The sequence below is a fragment of the Colletotrichum aenigma genome, assembly GCF_013390185.1.
Source record: "Colletotrichum aenigma strain Cg56 chromosome Unknown KSG_Cg56_contig10, whole genome shotgun sequence".
Classification (NCBI taxonomy): Eukaryota; Fungi; Ascomycota; class Sordariomycetes; order Glomerellales; family Glomerellaceae; genus Colletotrichum; species Colletotrichum aenigma.
Genome location: NW_023500916.1, coordinates 3655073 through 3677190, shown reverse-complemented (window position 1 = coordinate 3677190; position 22118 = coordinate 3655073). Strand labels below are relative to the sequence as shown.

At 53.7% G+C, this 22118-nt stretch overlaps 7 protein-coding genes across 7 annotated transcripts; 3 read left to right on the top strand and 4 right to left on the bottom strand.

The window, feature by feature from the left end:
* Positions 1 to 1134: 1134 nt before the first annotated feature.
* On the top strand, positions 1135 to 3450 carry ASG1-0 (Activator of stress genes 1; the record flags this gene model as incomplete). Its single annotated transcript, XM_037330083.1, has 4 exons — positions 1135 to 1221; positions 1273 to 1939; positions 1996 to 2675; positions 2728 to 3450. The coding sequence occupies 4 exons, from the start codon at positions 1135 to 1137 to the stop codon at positions 3448 to 3450; spliced, it is 2157 nt and encodes a 718-aa protein (XP_037171593.1).
* Positions 3451 to 6575: 3125 nt separating this feature from the next.
* Positions 6576 to 8414, bottom strand: CGCA056_v014840 (uncharacterized protein; the record flags this gene model as incomplete). The annotated part of the gene is made up of 8 exons (XM_037330082.1): positions 6576 to 6955; positions 7065 to 7121; positions 7172 to 7230; positions 7313 to 7364; positions 7428 to 7770; positions 7826 to 7968; positions 8071 to 8107; positions 8184 to 8414. 8 exons carry the CDS (start codon positions 8412 to 8414, stop codon positions 6576 to 6578), a joined length of 1302 nt encoding a protein of 433 aa, XP_037171803.1.
* Positions 8415 to 11617: 3203 nt separating this feature from the next.
* CGCA056_v014839 (Superoxide dismutase) lies at positions 11618 to 12429 on the bottom strand (the record flags this gene model as incomplete). Its single annotated transcript, XM_037330081.1, has 3 exons — positions 11618 to 11917; positions 11980 to 12245; positions 12300 to 12429. The coding sequence occupies 3 exons, from the start codon at positions 12427 to 12429 to the stop codon at positions 11618 to 11620; spliced, it is 696 nt and encodes a 231-aa protein (XP_037172237.1).
* Positions 12430 to 13081: 652 nt separating this feature from the next.
* PSF3 (DNA replication complex GINS protein PSF3) lies at positions 13082 to 13724 on the top strand (the record flags this gene model as incomplete). Its single annotated transcript, XM_037330080.1, has 2 exons — positions 13082 to 13123; positions 13221 to 13724. The coding sequence occupies 2 exons, from the start codon at positions 13082 to 13084 to the stop codon at positions 13722 to 13724; spliced, it is 546 nt and encodes a 181-aa protein (XP_037171859.1).
* A 694-nt stretch (positions 13725 to 14418) lies between these two features.
* CGCA056_v014837 (putative dioxygenase) lies at positions 14419 to 15685 on the top strand (the record flags this gene model as incomplete). Its single annotated transcript, XM_037330079.1, has 2 exons — positions 14419 to 14518; positions 14652 to 15685. 2 exons carry the CDS (start codon positions 14419 to 14421, stop codon positions 15683 to 15685), a joined length of 1134 nt encoding a protein of 377 aa, XP_037172238.1.
* Positions 15686 to 16740: 1055 nt separating this feature from the next.
* On the bottom strand, positions 16741 to 17288 carry CGCA056_v014836 (uncharacterized protein; the record flags this gene model as incomplete). Its single annotated transcript, XM_037330078.1, has 2 exons — positions 16741 to 16883; positions 16943 to 17288. The coding sequence occupies 2 exons, from the start codon at positions 17286 to 17288 to the stop codon at positions 16741 to 16743; spliced, it is 489 nt and encodes a 162-aa protein (XP_037171459.1).
* Positions 17289 to 21091: 3803 nt separating this feature from the next.
* IFR (Isoflavone reductase) lies at positions 21092 to 22064 on the bottom strand (the record flags this gene model as incomplete). Its single annotated transcript, XM_037330077.1, has 3 exons — positions 21092 to 21394; positions 21541 to 21960; positions 22032 to 22064. 3 exons carry the CDS (start codon positions 22062 to 22064, stop codon positions 21092 to 21094), a joined length of 756 nt encoding a protein of 251 aa, XP_037172239.1.
* Positions 22065 to 22118: the final 54 nt, after the last annotated feature.

The window sequence follows — 22118 nt, the reverse complement described above, 5'->3', positions numbered from 1 at the left end:
GCAGTGAAACCGGTTCCAGACCTTAAGTCAATGTTCATAAATATCTTGGAGGTGCTTTAGGCATGTCTATTCTGCAAAGTAGAGCCATTTTATTTTTCTTGATAGATAGGAAATTGTTCACGAACCTTGAAGCATGTTCAATGATGCAGTTGCTAATTTGGCACAACGTCTGCTCAATCGACAGTACCGCTCTTATTCCCTTGTGTCTTCCTGTATTCTTCTTCCCTTGTAACTTTTCCTTTCACAGTTAACCGCCTGTGGGCACATCTTTTTGACTGCCGTAGGGTGTCTCCGTGTGTATTTCGACTGATGTATGATTATGTGCAGGTTTTCCGATGAGAGAAACACCCTGACAAGCACTATCTATGAACAGTTACTGCCTAATGTGACATAAGAGACTCTCGTCTTTGCTTGTATGTCTGATTATTCATTAGCCATAAGTTCTCTCGAGGTCCTTCAGGAGAATACTGGTCTTTTATCTGCTTACCAAGCGCATTCAGTGCCGTGAAGTATGAGACTTTTTAACTTTCAAACTGTGGTTTTCCTTGCTGGCCTCCACCTCCCGTCGGATTGCAGCAGCTTGTTCCTCGTTTGGCTCTGTTGCATCGGCTGCGAACTCAGCTTCCTTGATACGTTTATTTTGCTGAACTGCATCTTCGTTTCCGGTATTGGAAATGGAGTCGAGCATGTCGTAGAAGGCTTTGTCGTCTTGTGCCGGCATCTTGAATGAATCCGTTGAATATTGAGCATTCAAATACAGAAGTATCAAAGACAAGAGCAAATGGTCAACACTCAAAATTTTATTGAACGCAAGATTTCTTTTTGTCTAGACGGTGTATCCTCTGAGACCGAGTTGGGATAGCCCACTGACGCAATTGGCCGAGCACAACTCAGTGACTGCGGAACGACCGGATCCGACGGCTAGGGCGGGATCTGGGTTTTATACCCGCCAAGCCCCGCTGTCTCGCAATTCACAGCTCCTCATCCTACAGATCCGGCATGCCTGTTCCTCGCCTGCCACATCATTGCCTTTACTTCCGCGACACCTGAAGACTCTGGCAACTTCAACTTGGCACGTGCTTTCGGAAATCTCCTACCCCAAGCAGGCATTGCGGGGCCGAACACCCGTCGGCCATGGCGGATGACTCGGCCGAACAACCCATCTTGAAGCGGAAGCGAATCAGCGTAGCCTGCAACAGCTGCCGCGCGAAAAAGTCCAAGGTAAGCTCCAGGAAACCAAGTTAATAGCTTGAAATTTTTAACTCTTGCAAGTGCGATGGGAAGCGGCCGGTATGCGGTCGCTGCGCTGGCTATGATTACCACTGCTCATGGGGAAACGAGGCGACGCATCGCGATGCCAGTTGCACGCCACCATTAACGTCCTCCGAAGCAAGTAGTGCAGCAAGTCCGCAGGAAGTTTTTGATCGGTGCGAAAAGGCTATACGAAGTCTGGCCATCGATGTACCTCCTGAGGGCCGGGCCGAAATCAATCAAGGTCTGGCTCGAATACAGGCTGCCCTGTTCCATGATTGCTCGCCGGGGGTGACCACGATTAGCCCAACCAGCATCACGGCCAGTAGCCCTGCGCTCATTCAGCGCATTCAAAGTCCCAGATATGTTGGCGAAGTCAGCGACATTCATTTCTTCAACTTGGTTAGACAAACGGCCGCACCTCGTGGCGGTGATGGTGGTTCACAAGACGACACGGGAGAAGTTGACAACTACGACATCGATGCACCAACCGCGATGGAATATCTACAGAACCCAATTTCAGATATGCCAGAAAGGTCGCAAGTGCACAGGTTTCTGGGGATCTACTTCTCCACTATACACGTTGCGTACCCTTTCGCAGAAGAAGCACCATTCATGGATAAAGTCAAGGACCTACAAGACGGAAGCCCGGCCCCTGATTTGACCCATTCCTGGCTTTCTCTCTTATGTAAGTATCTAAAGCTTGAACGTATGCGCTTAGAAATGATGCGCTGACATCAGCAGATGCATTGCTTGCTCTTGGGGCCTACTATGACTCGTTCCGACCAGACAGTCGGCCAGATGGCTCATCTCATCAAACGCTGTTTCAACGCTCCTTACTTTTATCTCGCCATGATATGCTCGAACGCTCCTTAACGCAAGTCTCGGCTCTATTAGCTCAGTGCTTTTATCTACTAGCAACATCCGAGATCGACAGATGTTGGGCTTATCTCGGTCTCGCTGTCCGCTTAGCGCAGAGCATCGGCCTACATGCCGACATTCAGGACCATGGTTCGAGCCAACCGAACTCGGAGCGACCTCAGATTCGAAGCAGGGTCTGGTACTCCTTGTACGTCCTGGACCGGCTGACAGCCCTGCAGCTCGGAAGGCCACCTGCGATCTCGGACCATGACTGTCATGTTCAGATTCCTTCGCGGATAGACGGTCTGGATCCAGATGTGAACAACAGCGAGGTACCGGAGAGTTCCAAAGAGGGTCGCGCCGGGGAATATTTCGTCCGTCTCATCGAGTTCTCTTCCATTATCGGCCGAGTACTAAGGGAATGCTGGCGCGATATCGCAGCCAGGCTACAGAGCACCAAAGACTGTGATTTGCTGCTTCTGACATGGAAACAAAAGCTGCCAAGATATTTGAGGTTCGACCTTGGCCACGCATTCGAGAAATCGATTACTCTGAAGCGTCAGGTACGTTGCCTGGTCTGTGTTGCAATTAATATTCCGGCTAACTCGGATGAAGCGGAACATGTTGGCCATCAAATTCCACCACCTGCGGGCCCTGATTCACCGACCATATTTATTCCATACGTCTCCTGAAAATAATCTCTTGACTCAAGATCAAGCATGTCGAAGTCGAGAGTACGGAAAGATATGCGCTACTGAGGCCCAATCCATCGCCTCTTTGATGCATAATGTCACTGATACCATGGACATCGTCATGAACTATCCCTGGTGGCAGATGATATCATGTCTCGTCTGCGCGGGATCCATCATGGTCATGGCAGGTGCTCTGATCAAGCAAGACGCCGGAGACGATACCACCGTGGTCGCCTTAGAAGAAGACGTTGAGACGTGTATGGCTGTTCTGAAGGCTTTAGCCAGCAACTCCCACGGCTCAAACCTTGCGTGGGATATGATGAAGAACATTCGAGCTCGTTGCACGCGTGCTTCCGATAAATCTGCCGCTGATGACACGAATTCATTGGCGCCAAACGCAGCTGTTCAACCCGGCCAAGGGCTGAGTCAGTCTACTTGTTGCAGCGCCTCGGATACCTATACCATGCCTTTGGTGGCACCAGATAAAACTCAATCAGGCTTCTCTATGGAGCCGACCAACGGCTTGGACATGAACATGGGGTTTGGAGATAACATCATGTGGCCGATGATGATGACCGACGCGACATGGCCCGGCTCGTTCTTGGACATGCTTCATCCCTCATACGGGTCTCAAGAAAACAACTAGAAATTAGAGCATCAATCATTTGATCATTACTTCCTACACTCATCATATTGGAAACAAAGTGATGTCCATGCCCCTGAACGCCTCAATCCAATCGAATTCACCAAGCGACGTCTGATCCATTTCGTCTTTCTTTTGCCACATCGTCTGCACAACTTCCCATTGTCTCTCATAGTTAGCAATGTGGTAGCACCGGGCTCGCTGCCACCAAAGAGCCCAAGGACGGCGCGCTGTGGCGTCACAGGACGCAACAAAAGCAGGCCACATAATCGGCGCCATCCTCTGTGTAGCGCACGAAGATGTCGAGCGATCTTTGATGTCCTCAACTGCATGCATGTGCTCCGCGATCCTTGCGACTATCTCATCCTGATCCTCGCTGCGGCATTTCTGAATGCGGCGGTGGTAATAGACCACCGTAGCCAGGTGCCAGGCATTCGCGTGGTGTCTGAAAATTTCGAGTCCATCTTCGTACTGGCAGATTGCTTCATGAGCGTCATCGCGTTCCAGATTCCACGAGCATAGTCGATCTCCGAGTGCTTCGCAGGCTTCAAGCAGACTATCTGGGATCGGCTCGTGAGAGCGTTCGTACCAGGTTAGATACTCTGCTAGCCGGCAAGTCTCCTGGAGTTCGGCGGCAATTTGAGGCGTGATTCCGTACATATATCCATAACAACAGCTGGATGGATGTTGGGAGGCGGCGGGTTCATCCCCATCTTCTGCTAGGTCTATGGACCACGGTCTCGGCGACGAGGAGAATATCATGGTCCGAGCCAACAAGGAGAGAAAGTCGCTGATGTCGTTTAGCTGCTGCGTTGCTCTGCTGATCATCCTCCATTTCCGGCGCCGTTTCCTTAGTTGTTTGGTGCCTTGCAAATGTACGGCGAAATCGGCTTCACATCCAGACATAAACTGTAGGGGTCAGGTCATTTTCAAAGGCATAAAGAGGTCGATATCCTCACATCTATCGTAACTAATGACAGCATGGCCACCATCAAAGTCTTGTACTCTGCAGTCGGCATCTCGATGCTAATGGCGGATTGTAGTAGAAGTAAGGCCTGCTGTCGATGTCGCGCGCCAATCTGGTGGTACCTGACTTGAGAGGGTAGACAATTCCAAAGGTGGAAAGCTGATGATGCGAGCAGTGAGTGAAATATGACTGATTTCACTGTGGCCTTAGGTACTTGTAATCGAAGTTGTGCTGGGGAAGTGAGACTGGATGCTGCTTCTAGTGCGGCGGGGACGTATAGCTGTCGGTAAGGATTTTGAGGATGCTGAATTGGCTGAAGCATTACTGCGACGTGCTCGGCGTAATGATGCATCAGTCTATCTATGACAGCATCACCGGAGATACTGGTAGATATTACATACCGTAGGGGACTGCCCATATGATATGATACTGTGCCGTTATCGGTCGAATTTGTCCAGTTATTATGGTTGCTAGTCTCCAAAGAAGCCCCCAATGCTTCCTTAAAGATAGCTCGTAGGGACTCGTGAGCAGCGGTAGGCTCGGGGACAATATCAATAACGTCCTCTTCATCTTGTTGCCGTGGGTCCGTGTTGATGGGAGCAGAAAGACTTTCCAGTGTCAAAGCTGCCTGTGTGTCATCAAATGCTGGTTGTACTGGTGAAGTTTCGGCGTTTGGGCTGTTGTCATTTGCGAACTCTGAGGGAAAAACTCCACGACCAGTGCTGTCCAAGTTACCGCCGGCTTGCTGTTCGCGATGATTACTAGACGTCGAAAACACGGAAAATGGGCCTTTTGATATCAAGACTTCTGAGCTTGTAACACTGTCAAGAGTGTCCAGAAAGCCATCTATGTCATGCATTCGATACTGAGGACCTGTGTCTCTGCCTATTGTTCCATGAGCCGGGCAGGTCTGCATTGGGAAAGACAAAGGACTCACCAATTCGAATTCTTCCCCTCCCGTTGCTGCTACTAGTGGGCTTCTCATTCTCATTTAGTGGATCGTTTACACTGATCCACTGCAGCTTGATGCCGTATCCGCCACAAGGAGTCTTTATTTTCTCGCAATTCTTGCAGCTTGTAGGCCTCTCATCGCACTTCACCTTTCGTTTCTTACACGTCCAGCATCTACTTGAATGTGAGCAGATCTGGCGGGGAGATCCACGAGGTTTGCCGGAGACAAGTCATACCCAGTGAAGGTCATCGATCGCGTTGCACCTTTTGGCGGCATGGTCAGGCAACCCAACTGAGGGGAGTAGCGTGATAAGGATGGGTGCTTCCGTAAGCAACACACAAGTTGAGCATTCAACCGGCGGTCAAAAATCACCGAAAGTGGCTTTGGAAAACTGAAATCTTTCAATATGAGGCTGCTGAATGAGACCAACTTCAGCACGCCATCCGGATGAAGTCGGCAGAAACCTACGCAAGATAGCGATGAGTAATGTGGATAGCACTGTCGTACAGTGCTATCAATGATGCTAAGATCTGACAGCACGGTATCATTGCCGGAAATGCTCCGGGTATGGTTCCATGACACTGTGTTTTTCTAGTTACGGACTCAAAAGGCCTCATTGGCCCGAAAACCAACTCAGTCCAATTATGCGAATTTTCAGTAGAGGATCGAGAATCTCACATTGTAGACGGCGAATCATGGGACCGAAAAAGTTAGAGGGACCTATATACCGTATGATTGAGTTTCGCCCTGAATCAATCGGCGATACGACCAACTGTCCGAGCTGCTCGCACCGCTGTTCATCTGAACGTGCACGATCAGGGGGGCACGATCGTCTGCCCACGACGTCCGCCTCATCAGGTCGTCCGATCTTTTGGCACGGCTTGGCAATATAGCATGACAGACACGACCCAGCTTCTGCAACCCGGCCCAAACGACGTCTTAGGCGGTGGTCCCACTTAGTGGTGACAACGACATTGCGTGGTGCTCGAGGATGGTTGCTTCCAGGCTGTGGTGACTGAAACGCTGCATCAGACCTCAAGGCCTCCCTATGATCTGGGCACGCATTAAACCAACCTGATAATGTCAGAAAGTTGATGGCTGCGACACGCATTTTCGTGTGTTGTGTGGTTACGGGGCTGTCGCCAACTTAGATAATATGGTATTATAATTCGAAACGCTAAATAGTTGATGTAATAACCTCCTCTTCCGCTATAGGGCTGTGCCTATCCTGGCGTTTCCGTCTTGTTCCGGCCAGTGGTCATTACTTTCGACATCATGGACGTGTCCATGGTAATTATATTTTTGTCTAGAACTCTCTTGTTCCGACTTGTTGGTCGTTTCTGTGGCTCCCGACCGTGTTTTCGCCACGTATATTGGCAAGGTGTCGCTCTGCAATGCGTATGATTCCGGCGCGTGGTCGCGCGCCCATAGTTTTCGGGTCACGATCTGGTTCATGGTCTGGACGGTGGCCTGCTTCGACACGTCCCACCATCTGCGGATCAGGAATCGTGATATGATCGGTAAGTTGCACACGGCTGCGCCAACAGCTAGTTCCATGTACGACCAAAATGTTGTAGTTCCGGACCAGCCTGTTTTGATGAGAGCATTACTTGGTCAGCAAAGTGAAAAAAGAAGGGTTCATAGGGACAACAGGGTGGATTTCCCAAGAGCAAAGAGGAAAGGGTCAGGTTGTCGTACCGAATGCGTCTCCATCACCAGCTCCGTGATCACGCAACCAGGTGTAGATATAACTATCTGAAGCATGTCAGTACATTAGATCGACTACATGAATCAAGACGGCTTACCTTGGTAGAGGAAAAACGGAGTAGCCAGGACCAAGCTGAAGATGGAGGATACCACGGCCCTAGAGCAACGTAGTTTAAGTTTGAGATCAACTAATTGTAGCATGACGGAGTAGCCATGGATGTGTCGACAAGCAGACTTACAAGAAGCCGAAGCAAAAGACAACCAGGATGTAATTCCTCTTCTCCTTGTTCACTGAAATTCGCAAGTCAGCAAGTTCATTTTTGACCAGGCCAGGCCCGAGACATAGGGACATACTCGTCTGCGTGATCCTCAACAGTGGGTACATGGGCAGCAAGAACACAGTCACATCGAGGACGACCGTGACGATGCTAACGCCAAAGTTGTAAGTGACATTTGTGAAGCAGTACTCTGCTGCTGTGTCGTGGTTCGTCCATTGCGCGGTCGGATGTACCCCGCAAACGAAGACCTGTGTCCCGGTGTATGCCAGCATGAACAGGGTCACGGCTGCGATGAGGGCGTCGATGAGAATGATGTATCCCCGCCCTTGGTGGAGGAAGAGTTTCCGGAAGAGGAACAAGAACGCGAGTCGCACCACTCCGATGCCAACGCCTTGCAGGCAGTTCGAAATGTAGTTGATCTACAGCAATGAGTTAGTATCATCGGTAAGATAACCGAGCCACTCGACCACATACCTGTACGTGGATTGCGTACAGCGGGATGAATACTGGGTGGTCAGTATCTTTGGTGTCCCATGAATAATCACTCCTTGGCCAGGGTCCCTCCGGCAGAGCCCATGGATCCCAATCGTGCCGACCAGTGACACGTTTTACGGCACCTGCATGTGGAGGTCAGCATCGTGAACCTGGGGGTTTATCCGAGGTGCTCGCAAATCGTCGAGTCCGAAATGCTCGTGATCTCATCATATCCGGGCGCATACCATATAGCACAATCACTCCCGTCGCAATAGCAAACAGCTGACAGCAAATCAGTCCACGTCCAAACCGTGTGTGCCAATCAATCCCATTCGGCATTTATCCGCCGAGAACTTACGGAAGCAAGAATAGCAGAATAATCGTCGGCTTGGGGTCGTGACCGGCGCTCTCGTATCGACGCAACTCGGAGAAACAGCGTCAAGAGGTCGATGAAGGTCATTACCGGTACGATCGCGTACAGCAGTTCGAAGGTGACGAAATTAAAGAAGCCGACATTGGTGTTGTTTGTGTCCTCCGTCAGATATGCCCGCTTATTCAACCATGTCGTCGTTATCGTCGCGACCGTCATTCTCTCATCGTGGCCTTGGATCGTCGTCGACACACCCGGGGGACGCGGACACGCACTGGGGAAGTCGTGGTTCGAGGTTGCGAGTGGGCTGGAATAAAGATTGTTCAAAAGCGGAGCATTCCACGGTATGTATATGGGGGAGGACGGGCGAGGAGGACACCCGGCCCTTGGGTGATCGCCCTGCCCTGCCTGCTGCGATTCGCTTTTCCATGCCCCCAGGGATCGCTGAACCTCCCAAGGCCATAGCGTTTCGTAAGGATTAGTTCCAGCTAGCTAAGATTAAGCTCCCCTCGGAGCAGGTCCTGAGTTGGAAGACGAGACGGGGATTCTGGCATCGCATCACAGGCCCTCGCTTCACTGGGCACGTCAGCCTGGGAGGCTTCATGACTCAGTTAGCTGCGTCTGCGTCTGGAAAGGTTATCTTTAGAGCACGCAGCCATTGGCTGGCCCCTATGCCTCAACCGACCATTCGCCTAACCAGAAGAGACGATCACGGCATCTTCCCGGGCTGAAGAAAAGCGAAAAGGATCTTTTGCAAGAATTTAGAGTGTCGGTTGAGAGGGCATTCGGGACACGGCAATCTGGAACTATCGCATCGCTCTCGCGTACGGAGCATAGGCTTCAACAACCGAAGACTCGAATCAACCGAAACTCCTCTTGTGTAGCTTTCTTTGTGTGCGTGTTCATAGCGGAAACGGAAGTGCTGAGCCGTAATTGGCTCCCCCGATCATTTCATATCGTTGGTTCAGTCTTCTTGGGTCTTTGTGTGAGAGATTGTGAGCGTAAGCATTCTCCGCCCCTGAACCCTGAACCCCGGCCAGCCAATACGGAGTTGCTAACTCGTTCGGTGCACCGCCTGTAGACACTCTCCGTTCCAGACCTCGAGCTCTGCCGCTCTTCCTCGAATCCGCCAAGGCAAGGCCGGAAATGCCTACTGTATCACCCAGAGGTTTTAGTGGTGGCGCAGACCATCCATTTGATACCACCCACGCGGGCGCAAATTCGAAATGGCCTTGCCATCGCAATCCGCGACAGCGATCAGACCGTTCGCCGAAGAAAAAAACATGGCATGCTTCTAGCTCGCGCCGACCGCCCCGAGACGTCGGCAGCATTGGGCTCGCTAGGCGATCGGCAGAACAGCTGAAAGATAACGGCAGCAGTGGCGCCCAGAAAACTGGTTTCAGCAGATGAAGAGTTCAAGCGAACGAGCACTAGGGCCACCGCGCCATCCCGCAAAGGGCGGGCTAAGCCTGTGGAATGAGGCCATTCGTGATTCTCGACGCAGTTGTCGAAATGCCGCCGTCTTTCCTGTGCTTGGTCTTATAGACTTGGCGAATCCAGGGGTAGCTGGGCTTTTGGTGACTGCGTTCGCAGCGTGCCTCGGGCTGAATCAAACGGGAGAGCCCGAAAGGCTGGTTTACCAAGCCATTCCGGCCCCATTTCCGGACCCCGAGCCCCAGACCTGGCCTGCGGAAAAGCCCACCGAGGACGAGATAATCAAAGGATGCCGGGCGGACCTGACTCGCGAACAGTCGATCTCAGTGGCAGGTTCGCACTCAACCCCGATGCGTGGATGTGTTCGCAGGATCGCAGATACGTGCGGACTGATCCGGATTGTAAGGAGTTTGAGCCGGTCCATCGCCGGCCAGCTGGATTGACAGCCACGTTTGCAAGTTCCGCCGAGATATCTCGCTGCTTGGGCAGTCGGCAGACCGGAGGTTCTCGGATGCCGTGGATTTTGCCGGCACCGTTAGGCCCAGACTATTAACAAAGACTCTGTGACATTAGTTGGTGGCCTGACAATCGTTTGTGGTCTTTCTCATGGTCGTGGTGGATGCCTGGGGGTTCCAGGGGATTCCGCGTGTCGATGAGATCGGTGTCCGTGATGCAGCATGGACCAACTGACACCGGGGGACCTCAATCTTTTTGACTTTCATCGTGTTGTTGGTTGGCTCGTGTCTGATCCGCACGTCGCGCTGGCTGGTCCCAAAAAGCAGGGAGGGTTTTTGCCTGACCCAGGAACTGACCCAGGGATCATCTGCAGGCTTTAGGTGACAGCTTCATCAGCACGGGCTCGTTGGTGCCTTTTTAAATACCAACAGCCTGTCGCTGGTGTTTTCTTCAGCACAAGGCTGCTGCGCCGTAAAGTTGTTACTTATTGGATATCTATGAATGCTGACGGATACCCCTAACCAGACAGGATACTCCAGGGTTGCTTCTTCTTGGTACGTAAAGATCGTACAGAGGACGCCGTGAGCTTTAACAAGATACGACTAATACCGACTAGACCAAGACCAACTACGGCAGGACGAGTTGGTCTGTTGTACGCTTGATTTGAAGCGACTCGTCCGGAAGCTCTAATAGAGGGCAGTTCGGCCACACACAATCTCGTATACCCCCATCAAGCTGTTCACCTGTATGGCTAATGGCCTTCGAAATGCCGATTAGGCCGAGTCTGGAAGACCGCTTGCTTCCTGCAACTCAGACCCGCATCGATCAGGACAGGAGAGAAGGAAAGTCCTGTGTCTTGGTGCTACAACCAAATTTCCCGACGCGAAGTAGACGACGCATGAAAGTATCCGTACCCCAGGAAAGTTTCGTGTGCGCATCAGTAATCAGTGTTCCGTTCAGACCTTCTTCTTGACAACTTCGCTCCACAAGGCTTTCGAAGGCGGCAACGAGTGGTCTGGAGGTTAACATTTCCCATTTCCATCATTGTCGAGGTCTCTGTGGACAGTTTGTAGGACAACGCGTGTGTTGAGCGTAGAGCTGAGCAGAGCTTGCCAAACTCGACACTTCGGGTGTCCATGACAGCTAAGTCTTGGATGGCAGGCCTGACTTGGTTTACATTGTGGACCTCGTCGGCGTCAGCTGTCCACTTTGGCCATGACTGTGAGGGCCGATGAGCCGCATAAAATGCCCGAGCATGTGCAAACTGAAGGCAAAGCCGGTAGACGTCACGGGAAAACCTCCGCCCGGTCTTCGAGGAGTCGGTTTCCGCCGGATAACGTGATGGATAACCCATCCGAAAACTGGACAACTGTTCCTGTTTAACTGGCATGACCCTGTAAGTCACATTATTTTCCTTAGCACATTGTGACCAGACCGCTCACTCTTCATCCTTTCAGCGATCAATTGACCAAACGCCGTCAATTCTTGTTAGGTATCAACAACTGCTATAGTACACTCATACATCTCGTTGCTTATTTCTCAAAGCGCTTGGCAACGGTCTTCCAGTTGACGACGTTCCAGATGGCGTCAAAGTACTCGGCCTTGCGGTTCTGGTACTGCAGGTAGTAGGCGTGCTCCCAGGCGTCGATACCGAGGAGGGGCTCGAGGTTGCCGGTGACGGGGTCCTGGTTGGCGCGGGTGACGACGCCGAGGGTGCCGCTGGTCTTGTCCTTGACGAGCCAGGCCCAGCCGGAGCCCTGGATGCCGGCGAGAGAGGTGTTGATCTGCTTCCTCAGGGTGTCGAAGGAGCCAAAGTCCTCCTTGATAGCCTTCTGTTGGGGGATAAGCAAGTGTCCACAGGTTTGCTAGGGAGTACAGAGGGGAGGGAACGTACAGCAAGCTTGCCGTCGGGCTCACCACCGCCGTCCTTGCTGGCGGGGGCAAGGTTCTCCCAGAAGAGGGAGTGGTTGACGTGACCACCGCCGTGGAAGTTGATCAGAGGGGCCTGGGCAGCGGCCTTGGCGAAGTCGCCCTTGGATTTGGCCTCCTCGACGGTCTCAAGAGCGGTGTTGAGGCCGTTGACGTAGGTCTGGTGGTGCTTGGAGTGGTGGAGCTCCATGATCTGGCCGGAGATGTAAGGCTCGAGGGCGCCGTAGTCGTCTGGAGGGCATTGTCAGTGCTGCGATAGGAAACTAGAGAGACGGCGCTACTAACAGGGCATATCGGGCAGAGTAGCCTTGCCGCGGACGAAGCTGGTGCTAGCCATGGCGGCAGCAGGCTTCGCGGCACCAGCTCGCAGAGCTGTGCGGAGGACGGGAGCGGTTCGGAGGAGAGTGGACGACATTTTGCGTGTTCTATGCCTGTTCTGGTGTCAATTGGTGTTCCTGACGATACTCCGATTCGAAATGGGAGCGTTGGGAGCAGAAATAGAGGGAGACGCAGTACCTTTGAACGTGCAATTGGTGATTGACAAATGCAGCAGAATCGCAATGACAGCTTCAGGATGATGTCAATTGCGGGAGGTTCGGTCGGCTATTACGTGAGGGCACCGGTGGGAGCTCGGATCTCCAGAAAAGCTGCGACTGGTTGCCGAGCGGAGCTCTCAACTGCTCTCAGTGCTTCCAGCGGGCTCGCCGCTTCTCGCTGCACCTTCTGTCCGTTTCTGCGAATGAAAGCAGAATGTCGTCATCCACCCAAGGTGGGGCAGCCTGTCACTTCCAGCTTTTCACAGCCAATCCCAGCCAGCCGGGTTCTCAGGTGCGCATTCTTAGGTAATCCAGCCTCTTCCATTGGCCGAGCCACCAGCCACATCATGAGCCTATCCATGCCACCTGTGGCTGGTGATCAACGGCGGGGTCAGACTTGGCTCTGGTGGGCTGGCTGCTGGGTCGCGTCAACACCGCAACTCGACGCGTCGAGCTTCGACGGTGCCATCGTCAACCGGCCGCTGCTTTCCTCAACATTGACAACACCCCCCGCAAACCGAAGCAGCCGCCATGTCCTACTACGACATTGATTCCATCCTTACGGATGCTGAGGTATGCTGGCACTCTCTTCAGCGCTGCACCATATCCCTCAATACTCTGCACCGATCAAAGTATACATGAACAAGGCCAGACAGCTAATGCAACCAAGAAAGTTCCCTGCAAATTCGAAATCGACGCCGCCGACCTAGGCTATCTTGACAACAACCCAACACATGCACTGAAAGCCGGCACCCCGATCACTCTACCCCTCTGGCTTGCCGAGATGCTCGCCCTCGCCAGCACCGGCGAAGACTCCAAGGCCCCAGTCACTCTCAACCTGCCTCCCGCCCTGTCGAGCCAAGTCGTGCAAGCCCTCAAAGCCGACTCGCGAGCCGTACCCGTTCGGGATCAATGCGCCCACTTCTACGGCCTTGGCACTCGCATCCTCGACCTATTTGACGAGCGCGAACTGAGCGAGGTGATGCGCAAGACATTTGTCACGCGGGCAGCCGAGATCTCTCTACACGCTCGCAAGGGAGGCGATGACGGTGTTGGTGGCTCTAGCGAGGATTTCCTCCGCGGTCTGGATGAGTGGGAGCGAAGTCTCTTCCGCAAGGCACACGACGGCACCAAGGCTTCCAAGGAGTGGATGGACAAGGTCAAGAAGCACTAGGGGAATGGCTCGAGATGGAATCACTTTCTGCCGTGTGCTGTGCAAGGCAGCTCTAGAGCATGGCGCTCAAGAACCGCGCATATTGGGCTATGGGGGAACAGCGAGGCCATGGAGCCGGCGGCTATGCACCCCGCGAAATTGTCCGGAAGGCGAAAACAGTCACCGTCAGACGCAATTGTCCGTGACCCAGGTTGAGGCCGTTTGTCACAACAGAGCGCGGGGTCGGAGGAACTGGCGGGGCTGACTCGCTCTTCGGCTTTGGGAGGTAAAGCCGAACTGACACCAAAACACGACCAACTTAATGATTAATGAATGATAAGCGACGTCCAGAAGGACCTTTTTGCATAATACAATTGCCATACCAATCACTCTGGTTTGCTGACGGGGACTTGCTGCCGGAAATGCGGCTGTCATGTTTTCACATGGGAATCTTATCGTGATCCTTCGCCACTTATCTGATATCTGAAGGAAGGCGGGGCAGTCCGAGGAGGTAACAAAGCGCATGGCTGTCGGCGGCTTCCGTGCCTCCACAACGCACTCGCTAGCTGTCCCAAAAACATATAGAAAGGCCCAAATCGTCCCTCATCTGGCTTTCTTGAGTGAAGCTCACAGACCGTTTGCAACTCTCGACAGAAAAAGTCAGCCTACTGCTACACAATCTCTCCCAATGCCTCACGCAACTCCCTCGACCACAATGGCCTCTCAGGCAACCATTACACCGCTTACCCCCGCCGAGGGGTCGGCTGTCGATTTCGGAGCAGTCGTCTCCAACGTTGATATCGAAAATCTCACTGGTAAGAACGCTTGAAGATACAAAGTGATGTTGATATGTTGCACAAGTAAGGGAGAATACCCGTAAAATCGGTAACCTCCTATGGTAAGTTCTTCGGACTCTCTCATATTGAACACCAGGCTGACATCTTCCAGATGCCGACTTTGACGCCATCCGTGATGCCCTCTTCAAGCACCAAGTCCTCGTCTTCAAGAACCAGAGCCACGTCTCCCCGAAGGCGCAGTATCAAATCACCCAGCGCTTCGACCCGGATGCCGGCGCCGCCTACGGCCACGCCAAGACCATCGACGCGAAGCGCTCCATCTTGCACCCCGACCTGAAGACCATTCCCCACCAGCCCCAAGTGCAGGTCATCGGCAACGGCTTCGTAGAAGAGTACGAGGGCCTGAAGAACATACAGCTCCGCCACCCTCACCACCGCACCTTCCACGCCACCACCATCCCCGCCGAGGACGACCTTGACTTCACCCGCTTCTATCGCTGGCACATCGACGCAGCCCTCTACGGCCTCGCGCCCCCCGTCGCCACCACCCTCCTCGCCGTCCGCGTGCCCGGCGGCCGCAAGCAGACCCTCCGCTATGACGACGGTACAGGCGAGGAAATGACCGTCCCCCTCGGCACCACGGCCTTCGTCTCGGGCTACGCAATGTACGACAACCTCTCCCCGGAAGACCAGGAGTTCGTCCGCACCACAAAGGTCGAGTACGCCCCGCACCCGTACGTCTGGATGTCCAGCGCCAAGTCCCGCTCCGACGGCCTCGGCCTCGTCTCGGAGGACAAGGAGGTGCCCATGGGCGACCTACCCCCGATCGAGGAGGACAAGATCCAGATCCTGCCCATGTGCTGGCGCAACCCCGTCACGGGTCGCCTCGCGCTGCAGGTGCACCCCTCGGCGGTCCGGAAGCTGCACCTCAAGGACGGCTCGGTGGTGGAGAACCTCGCGGAGGTCCGGGAGACGGTGCACCGGCTGCAGAGGCCCGGCATCGCGCCCAAGAACGTGTACGCGCACGACTGGGAGCAGGGTGACTTTGTGGTGTTCCACAACCGCGGGGTGATTCACTCCGTCGTGGGCGCGTTTGCAGAGACCGAGGTTCGGTTGTTCCGGCAGTGCAATATCGCTGCGAGCAAACTTCCCGAGGGCCCCGTTGAGGTTGCTGCGGCTGTGTAGGGGATGGTGGGCTTCACATGACTTCTTTCTAGCGTTTTAGTGAATTTTGCAAATTGAAATAGAGTTACTTGCCATCTGTCGGCGCAACCCGCTCCTCCGTTCGTGACATCCGGGGTTTCTTGACCGCCGTGTTTGACTTCAGCCTTGTAGTTCACACGACTATGCTGCCGGTCTTCCGGGGGCGATGCAACTGTACACCGAACTACACAGCCGATTAGCATTCACCCCCACGGTGATATGATTTAGGCTTTCGCCCAAGGTTGAGTCTCTGGCGAGTAAGGTTTGGTGACATATGTCAGACCTCAGATGAAGCTCCGAGGCAGGCAGGCTGTCGGAGTCAATGGCAGTTAGTCAGTCTCTCACGACATCGAAATCCCCTTTCGAGCAGGCCGGGTGATTGGTCGCAATCCACAACAGGAAAGAAACCTCCGGCAGTCGTTTTCCAATGCAGCCATCGTGCACTGCCGGTGACTCACGGCGCAACGACGATCTCACGCCCGGGGCGACTTGTAGCTGTGACTTGATGTGCTTTTCGGCACACTATTGAAGTTTCCGGTCACATCGGGCGGGCGCAGGCAATGGCGATCGCAACTGTCTATTCCGTGATCGGAGGTTGCATCGGACCCCTTCTGGCCGAGTAACACGGCCGGCTCGTCGAACACAACCCCGCACCCCGTCGTCCCACGAGAAGCACGAAGCGGTGATCATCAGCTCATAGTTTGCCTCAAATAGGTAATCCGAAGGGAACGGTAGAGAGGCTCTGCAAGAGATCGCGACTGTGTGATTGATTGATCTAGCCGATTGAAATATGGGGTATTGTGTGATGATGTGGGCAAGCCCTCAATGCAAACCAAAGGGATTCCAAGCCATGAGCGTCCCGCCGATCCGCCCTCCGTCCATGTAGGCCACACCATCCGCCCAAGTAATTGCCGTGTGAAAATGTAAAACCAAACTTTTTGTATGTGTGAAATGGGGTATCATTCTAACCAGAGCCATTATGCTCCGCGCATCGCTGAAGGGAGAAAAGATCGCTGTCCGAAAAGAGCACCTAACATCTAGGCGTGCTTCCAGAACTTCCACTTCTGCGGCTTCTGACACGCGTCACACTCCGGGACGAGGTACTTGCTAAGCTTCTTCCAGCCATCCTCGGGAAGGGACTCGATGGAGTCGTTGAGCATGTCCATGCAGGCGCGGGTAGCTAATCTCATGTTAGTCAACCTTGACCTATGTGTGTCTCGGACCTGACATTGGACTTACGCATCATCTCCATGGCATCCTCGCTGTCGGCGGCAATCTCCATGCGAGTTGAGTTGTAGCAGTGGTACTTCTGCTGCAGCTCCAGCATGCACTCCCACATCTCCTCGAGGTCGGCGCCGTCGGCGGAGGAGCGGCGGCCGGTGAGGGAGGGTCTCGGGTTCGCGGCGTTCTCCACAGCGGCCGGGGTGGTGGCCGGGGCGTATTCGGTCATGGTGACGTGGGCCTCGGGCTTCTCTGAGTTGGTGGCGCAGGGCCTGATCATGTCGTCCTCGCTGTCGCTCTCGGGCCAGGAGGAGTAGCCGGAGCCGCTTCGCTTGGGGAAGTTTCGTTGTTGACGACCGAACATCTTGTATGTGTATGTGTGGATGTAAGCAGGTGGTGATGAGCGTGGGTGTATAGCTTCTTGGTGCTAGTGTATGAGTCTGTGTTGGGAAACGATGGGTAGGTGCTCAAGATGGTGAGGAGCAGCCCGATGTTTATATCAAAGTCGAAAGCAGTACCGAGCAACGAGGTCAACAGGAACGGCGACGAAAGGGGAGGAGGGATTCAAGCCCACTATATAAGCCGCGGGTGCCGGAAGCCCTATGCAGTGATCACCAATCTAAAGCTCAGATCGTTCGAGACGAGGCGCCCTAAAAATCTGAGAAGCGATGGCGATCAGACCCGCGGCGGCGCCCAACGGAACCAGACCGATCCCTACTCATGCGGTCACTGAGACTTTTGTTCAGGCCATTCCATCAGATGGGTGGGCAATTTGGGTGGCCGCAAAGGTCCAGGTAGGGACCAAGGTAAAGGTAGGGGTGGGTGTCATCAAAAAAGCGTGGCTAGTGTGGTGTGGGCTGGCGGTACGTATGTTGCTTGATGTACGAATACTAGGTAATGGTTGAGGCACACACCCTTGGACGAGAGTCATTGCAGCCAGTAACAACGTAACAAGCGCGCAAGCGTTAGCCGCATCATTTTGCAAAGAGCGACTTGACGACTCCTGAAGGGGGCCTCCTTTCAGGCCGCAGAGTCTTTTCTTCTGAGGTAATTCGGGCTAGAATGAGTAATGAGGATGGGGCCGGGAGGGTGCGCTGAGAGCTCCGTCTGGCCCGGACGCTGCCCGGGACAAGGCATTAAACTGGGCCCTGGCAAGCAATTTTTTTCATCGGTACCTCTTTTTCACAGCTTTGCTTTTGGCGCGTTGCCTCCTTGCTTTCTAGAAACCTGGGACGAACACGCGAATGATGGGACGCAAAAAGGGCCGAACCACGCAATGTCTGAGGGCCAGAGGCAAGAAAGAACTGGAGCTTCGCACGCGGGAAGTTTTCGTGGCTTGACGTTTTGCTCCTTGTTTCCATCATGGTCCCCTGGCGAGAAATAAAATAAGTGAAATTTTCTTGTTGATGCTGCTGAATTTGTTGTTGCCGGGAGGCTTTGGTGAGGCGGCAGATGGGTACGTATCAAGCAAGCCACTTGGACAAGTTGGACTAAGGTTACAGCTTAGAGGGTATCCGTATCCGTACATGGTACTCATCAGCTTAGCTTAGCTTAGTACACATCAGCGTGCAATGCAGGGCCAACAACACAACATTTAGATCCCAATCCCAAGTTGAACCTGAACCCGCCCGCACCGGCCGGCATCCAAACCTCCCACCCGCGCGCCCTGCCCTAGTTCCCATAGTCGTCCTGCTATGATGTGATGGGCGGTGTCAGCTCTGCGTCCCTGAGTGGATGAAAACAGCCCGCCGCGACGTGGACAGGGTGGCTGCGGCGGTCATGCGATTGAAGAGGGGAGCGCATCATCACATCCGCCCAGGCCGCAGATGACATCTGCCGGGCGAGGAAAGGGGGTTGCTCTGCCGGAGGAGGACGTTGACTCCCAGATACAACACTCGGATCTACACCTTGGCTTTCTGGCTGTGGTGGTGGTGGTTCGTGTTCTGCTGTGGCGCATGGTTGTAAACAATGTGGCTCTCTTTCTTTTCTCCCTGGCGACAACTAAGACATTGCACGCACTGATTGACCGCCCGCCGCCCCCATGATGCGATGCCATGCGCCCATGAAGCGATAAGGCTTATCCAGGGGCCCGAATCGTGCTATTCGCCAGGGCAGGTTGGCGAGCCCCTTCCTGACCTGCGGTGAGGGCCCTGGAAAGGGTTGAGAGTGTCTTAGACACCGAGACATGCGCCCAGCGCCGGCACTTGCGGGTTGGATCAAATGACGGTGACGATGCGGGAAGGGCGCGGGAGGATTGGGTGTGCAGAGACATGTCAGATGAGTCTTGCGAAGCACGCAAGATAGAACCTCACGCACTACAACGGGCGAATGTTCACTCAACCTGCAATTGCAAGCGCGTGTCCGTGGGGGGGCCGTAAAAAATGATTTTCCCAATGGCCTCAATTTACTGGCGGCGGGCCTCATCATCTCACGTTCCCGTCTATTCCCGCAAAAGAGGGTCCGCCAACACGCAGGTGGAGGGAGGGGCGTTTTACGTTTCACAGGTATCCGTACCTATGTACGAAGCATGCTTGCTGCACCAGGGAAACGAGAAGAGAGTGGGAGAGAGGAGCCCGGTGCCGCACCGGAGGAGGGGCGTGCCGAAACTCGGTGAAGTGGGCAATAGGCCGACTCCTGGGCATCCTGTTACAAACCTCAACTGTCTTTCGACGCGGACGGGGAGTATGGAGTACACCGCTGAGGGCTTCGGCAACCGGCAGCACCGGTCGTTGACGATACTTTTACGCTACCGTACCACCCGTCCAAGTAAGAAAAAAAGTAAGATGGGATCGTCGTGGCGCGGTCCATGGCGCCATGGCCACATCATCACCCGGACACTTCGGGCCATGCCACCAGCCAACCCAGCTAGACAAGATGACGACCGGACGAGGCTGCTAAGACGAAGGGCCAAAAAAAAAAAAAAAAAAAAAAAAACACGGGCTGATTATTACGGTCTGACGAAACCCGATCCTTCGATAAAGCTTGTGTCGACGTCTGGTTTGCCCGATAAGCGCCTTGACAGCACCGAGCAGCACAGCCAAAAGGGGTCGATGGCGCTCTAGAATCCGGAATATTGGGGTTGGCAGTTTGGCAGTGCACCACCGAATGCGTCATGTCATCTCAACGCATCCCGTTGGGCGACTCACTGGCGTTTTTGATTTGTTGTTATCGCGTCACTTGGTCCCAGCCAGGACAACTTCACATGCTCACAGCCACAATTTTCCTGTTCTTGGCCGCCGCTTGGCTTGCACGCTGATGACCCCGCAAAGCCACACATCATTATCAACGCCAAGGTCAACGACGAGAGAGAGGGTTTTGTTGGCGCCGTAGCTGAACATGCACGCCCGCAATGAGCCATCTTACGCAAACATTACTCATGAAGAAGAAGCCCCTCAGCAATCGGGCCATAGCCACACGCTGTTGGACAAACCGTCTCCGATGCAACGACTCGACGCAACGACTCTCGTCCTTTGACAGCTTTCCCCACAAAGTCGAAGCCGCAGGTGCCGGGCGGAGCGCACTCCGGGAACTAAAGTCGCCAAGCCGCTGACGGCGTCGTCAGGTTGAGAGAACCGCGACCGCTAACGACTGAAGCTGACACGAATATTCGCAGGCTAGAGGCCCTACGTGTCAACATGATTTCACGAACACGGCGATCTTTTACCTGGGGCGTCTCCTTGGGCAGCTATTTACCTGTTGATTTGATTAAGCTTTGGGTCGGCCCTGGATAAAGCCCGACTAGCCAAGCTCCACCAGCGGTCGCGTCACTCCAACCCAAGTAAATATTGACGAAATAGAGTTAGGTTCGACCAGGCAACGGAGGCTGATGATCGCCAGCCCAACAGTCGGCGCCCAACTACCGACAAACCCCGGAACCAGTATTTGCTTAGGCTTCTGACGATCTAGCATTGTGGAGATGACAAGGCTTGAGTTCACGAACCCCTCAATTGAAAGACATGATTCCACCCGGATGTTCGAGTTACTGCCTTGATATCGCCTTGCTTCAGACAGGTTCCCTGATCAGGCCCATGTAAGCGCACCCTTGACGATGTCCTTTAAACTCTCCTGCTCGACCCCCAGCAGATCATTATCCGCTCCGTCCAGGACAGACCTCCCGGCTCCATCCTGGTAAAGCTGGGCGACAAGGAACGCGACATACGCGACATACTAGTCGCCATCCTGCAGCTTGATCCGCCCCTCTCGCCTGGCCTCGTCCGTGCTGACCGTCGTGGTCTTCCATTTCGTGTTTGTCTGCTTCTCCAGCTCGACAAGGATCTTCCTCTGGGAAGTAGTCAGAGCAGCGATGCTAACGTGTCGGTTCTTGGTCTCCTCGGGATGCTTGAAGACAGCTGCGATGGGCTTTCCGATTTTGGCGATGCTCATCGCAGTGAAAGGTTCATTGCCGGAGTCGTAGATGGTTGCCGGATGTTGCTTTAGGTCAAAATCAAAGTCTGGGAACATCGCCAGTGACTTAGCAACAGGTTAGCAACAAGATCAACTCGAAGTTTGCTGTTTGGTTGGATGGGGACAACAGGAACAGCAGAGACGACGAGACACGACAGAAGCAACAGAGAAGATAGGAACGACCAAGACGATAAGGATAACACGGTGCTCACCCTATCAAGCAAAGGACCATTGAAGAACGATGTCCAGGTGAAGTTGCCATTCTTCTCTGCCTTCTCCTTCAAAAAAAGTTTCGAAGCCTGCGCCTTCTTCCCCAGAATGGCGCGGTAGTCGGGAACATCATTAGGGCCTTTCGGAACACCAAAGTCGCTAGGGATGAACCTCTTCACGCCAGCCTTCTCAGCGACATGTATCACATCGACCTGTCTATCCAAGACAGCGTGGCCGAGAGCGCAGAGCACGGCGTCCTGTCCTGATAACGCTTGCTGCAGCGACTGCCGACTGAAGTCGGTGACGGCAATTTTCACCTGCGGTGGGAAACGCTTTCCCTCGCTAGATCGCGTGACAATAGTCACGACAAAATCGGCAGCCAGAAGGGCGGGGACGGCATGGCTTCCGATGCTCCCGTTGGCCTACATGACAGTATGTTAATCGAAGCGTAAACTCGCGAGCACCGGCAATGAAAATTTGGACAGCAACTGACCCCAACAACTGCTACGTTCTTGATTGAACTCATTTCCTCGTCAATTTATATTGAAAGTTGTGTGAGTAGTGATAGTTGAGTTGATTA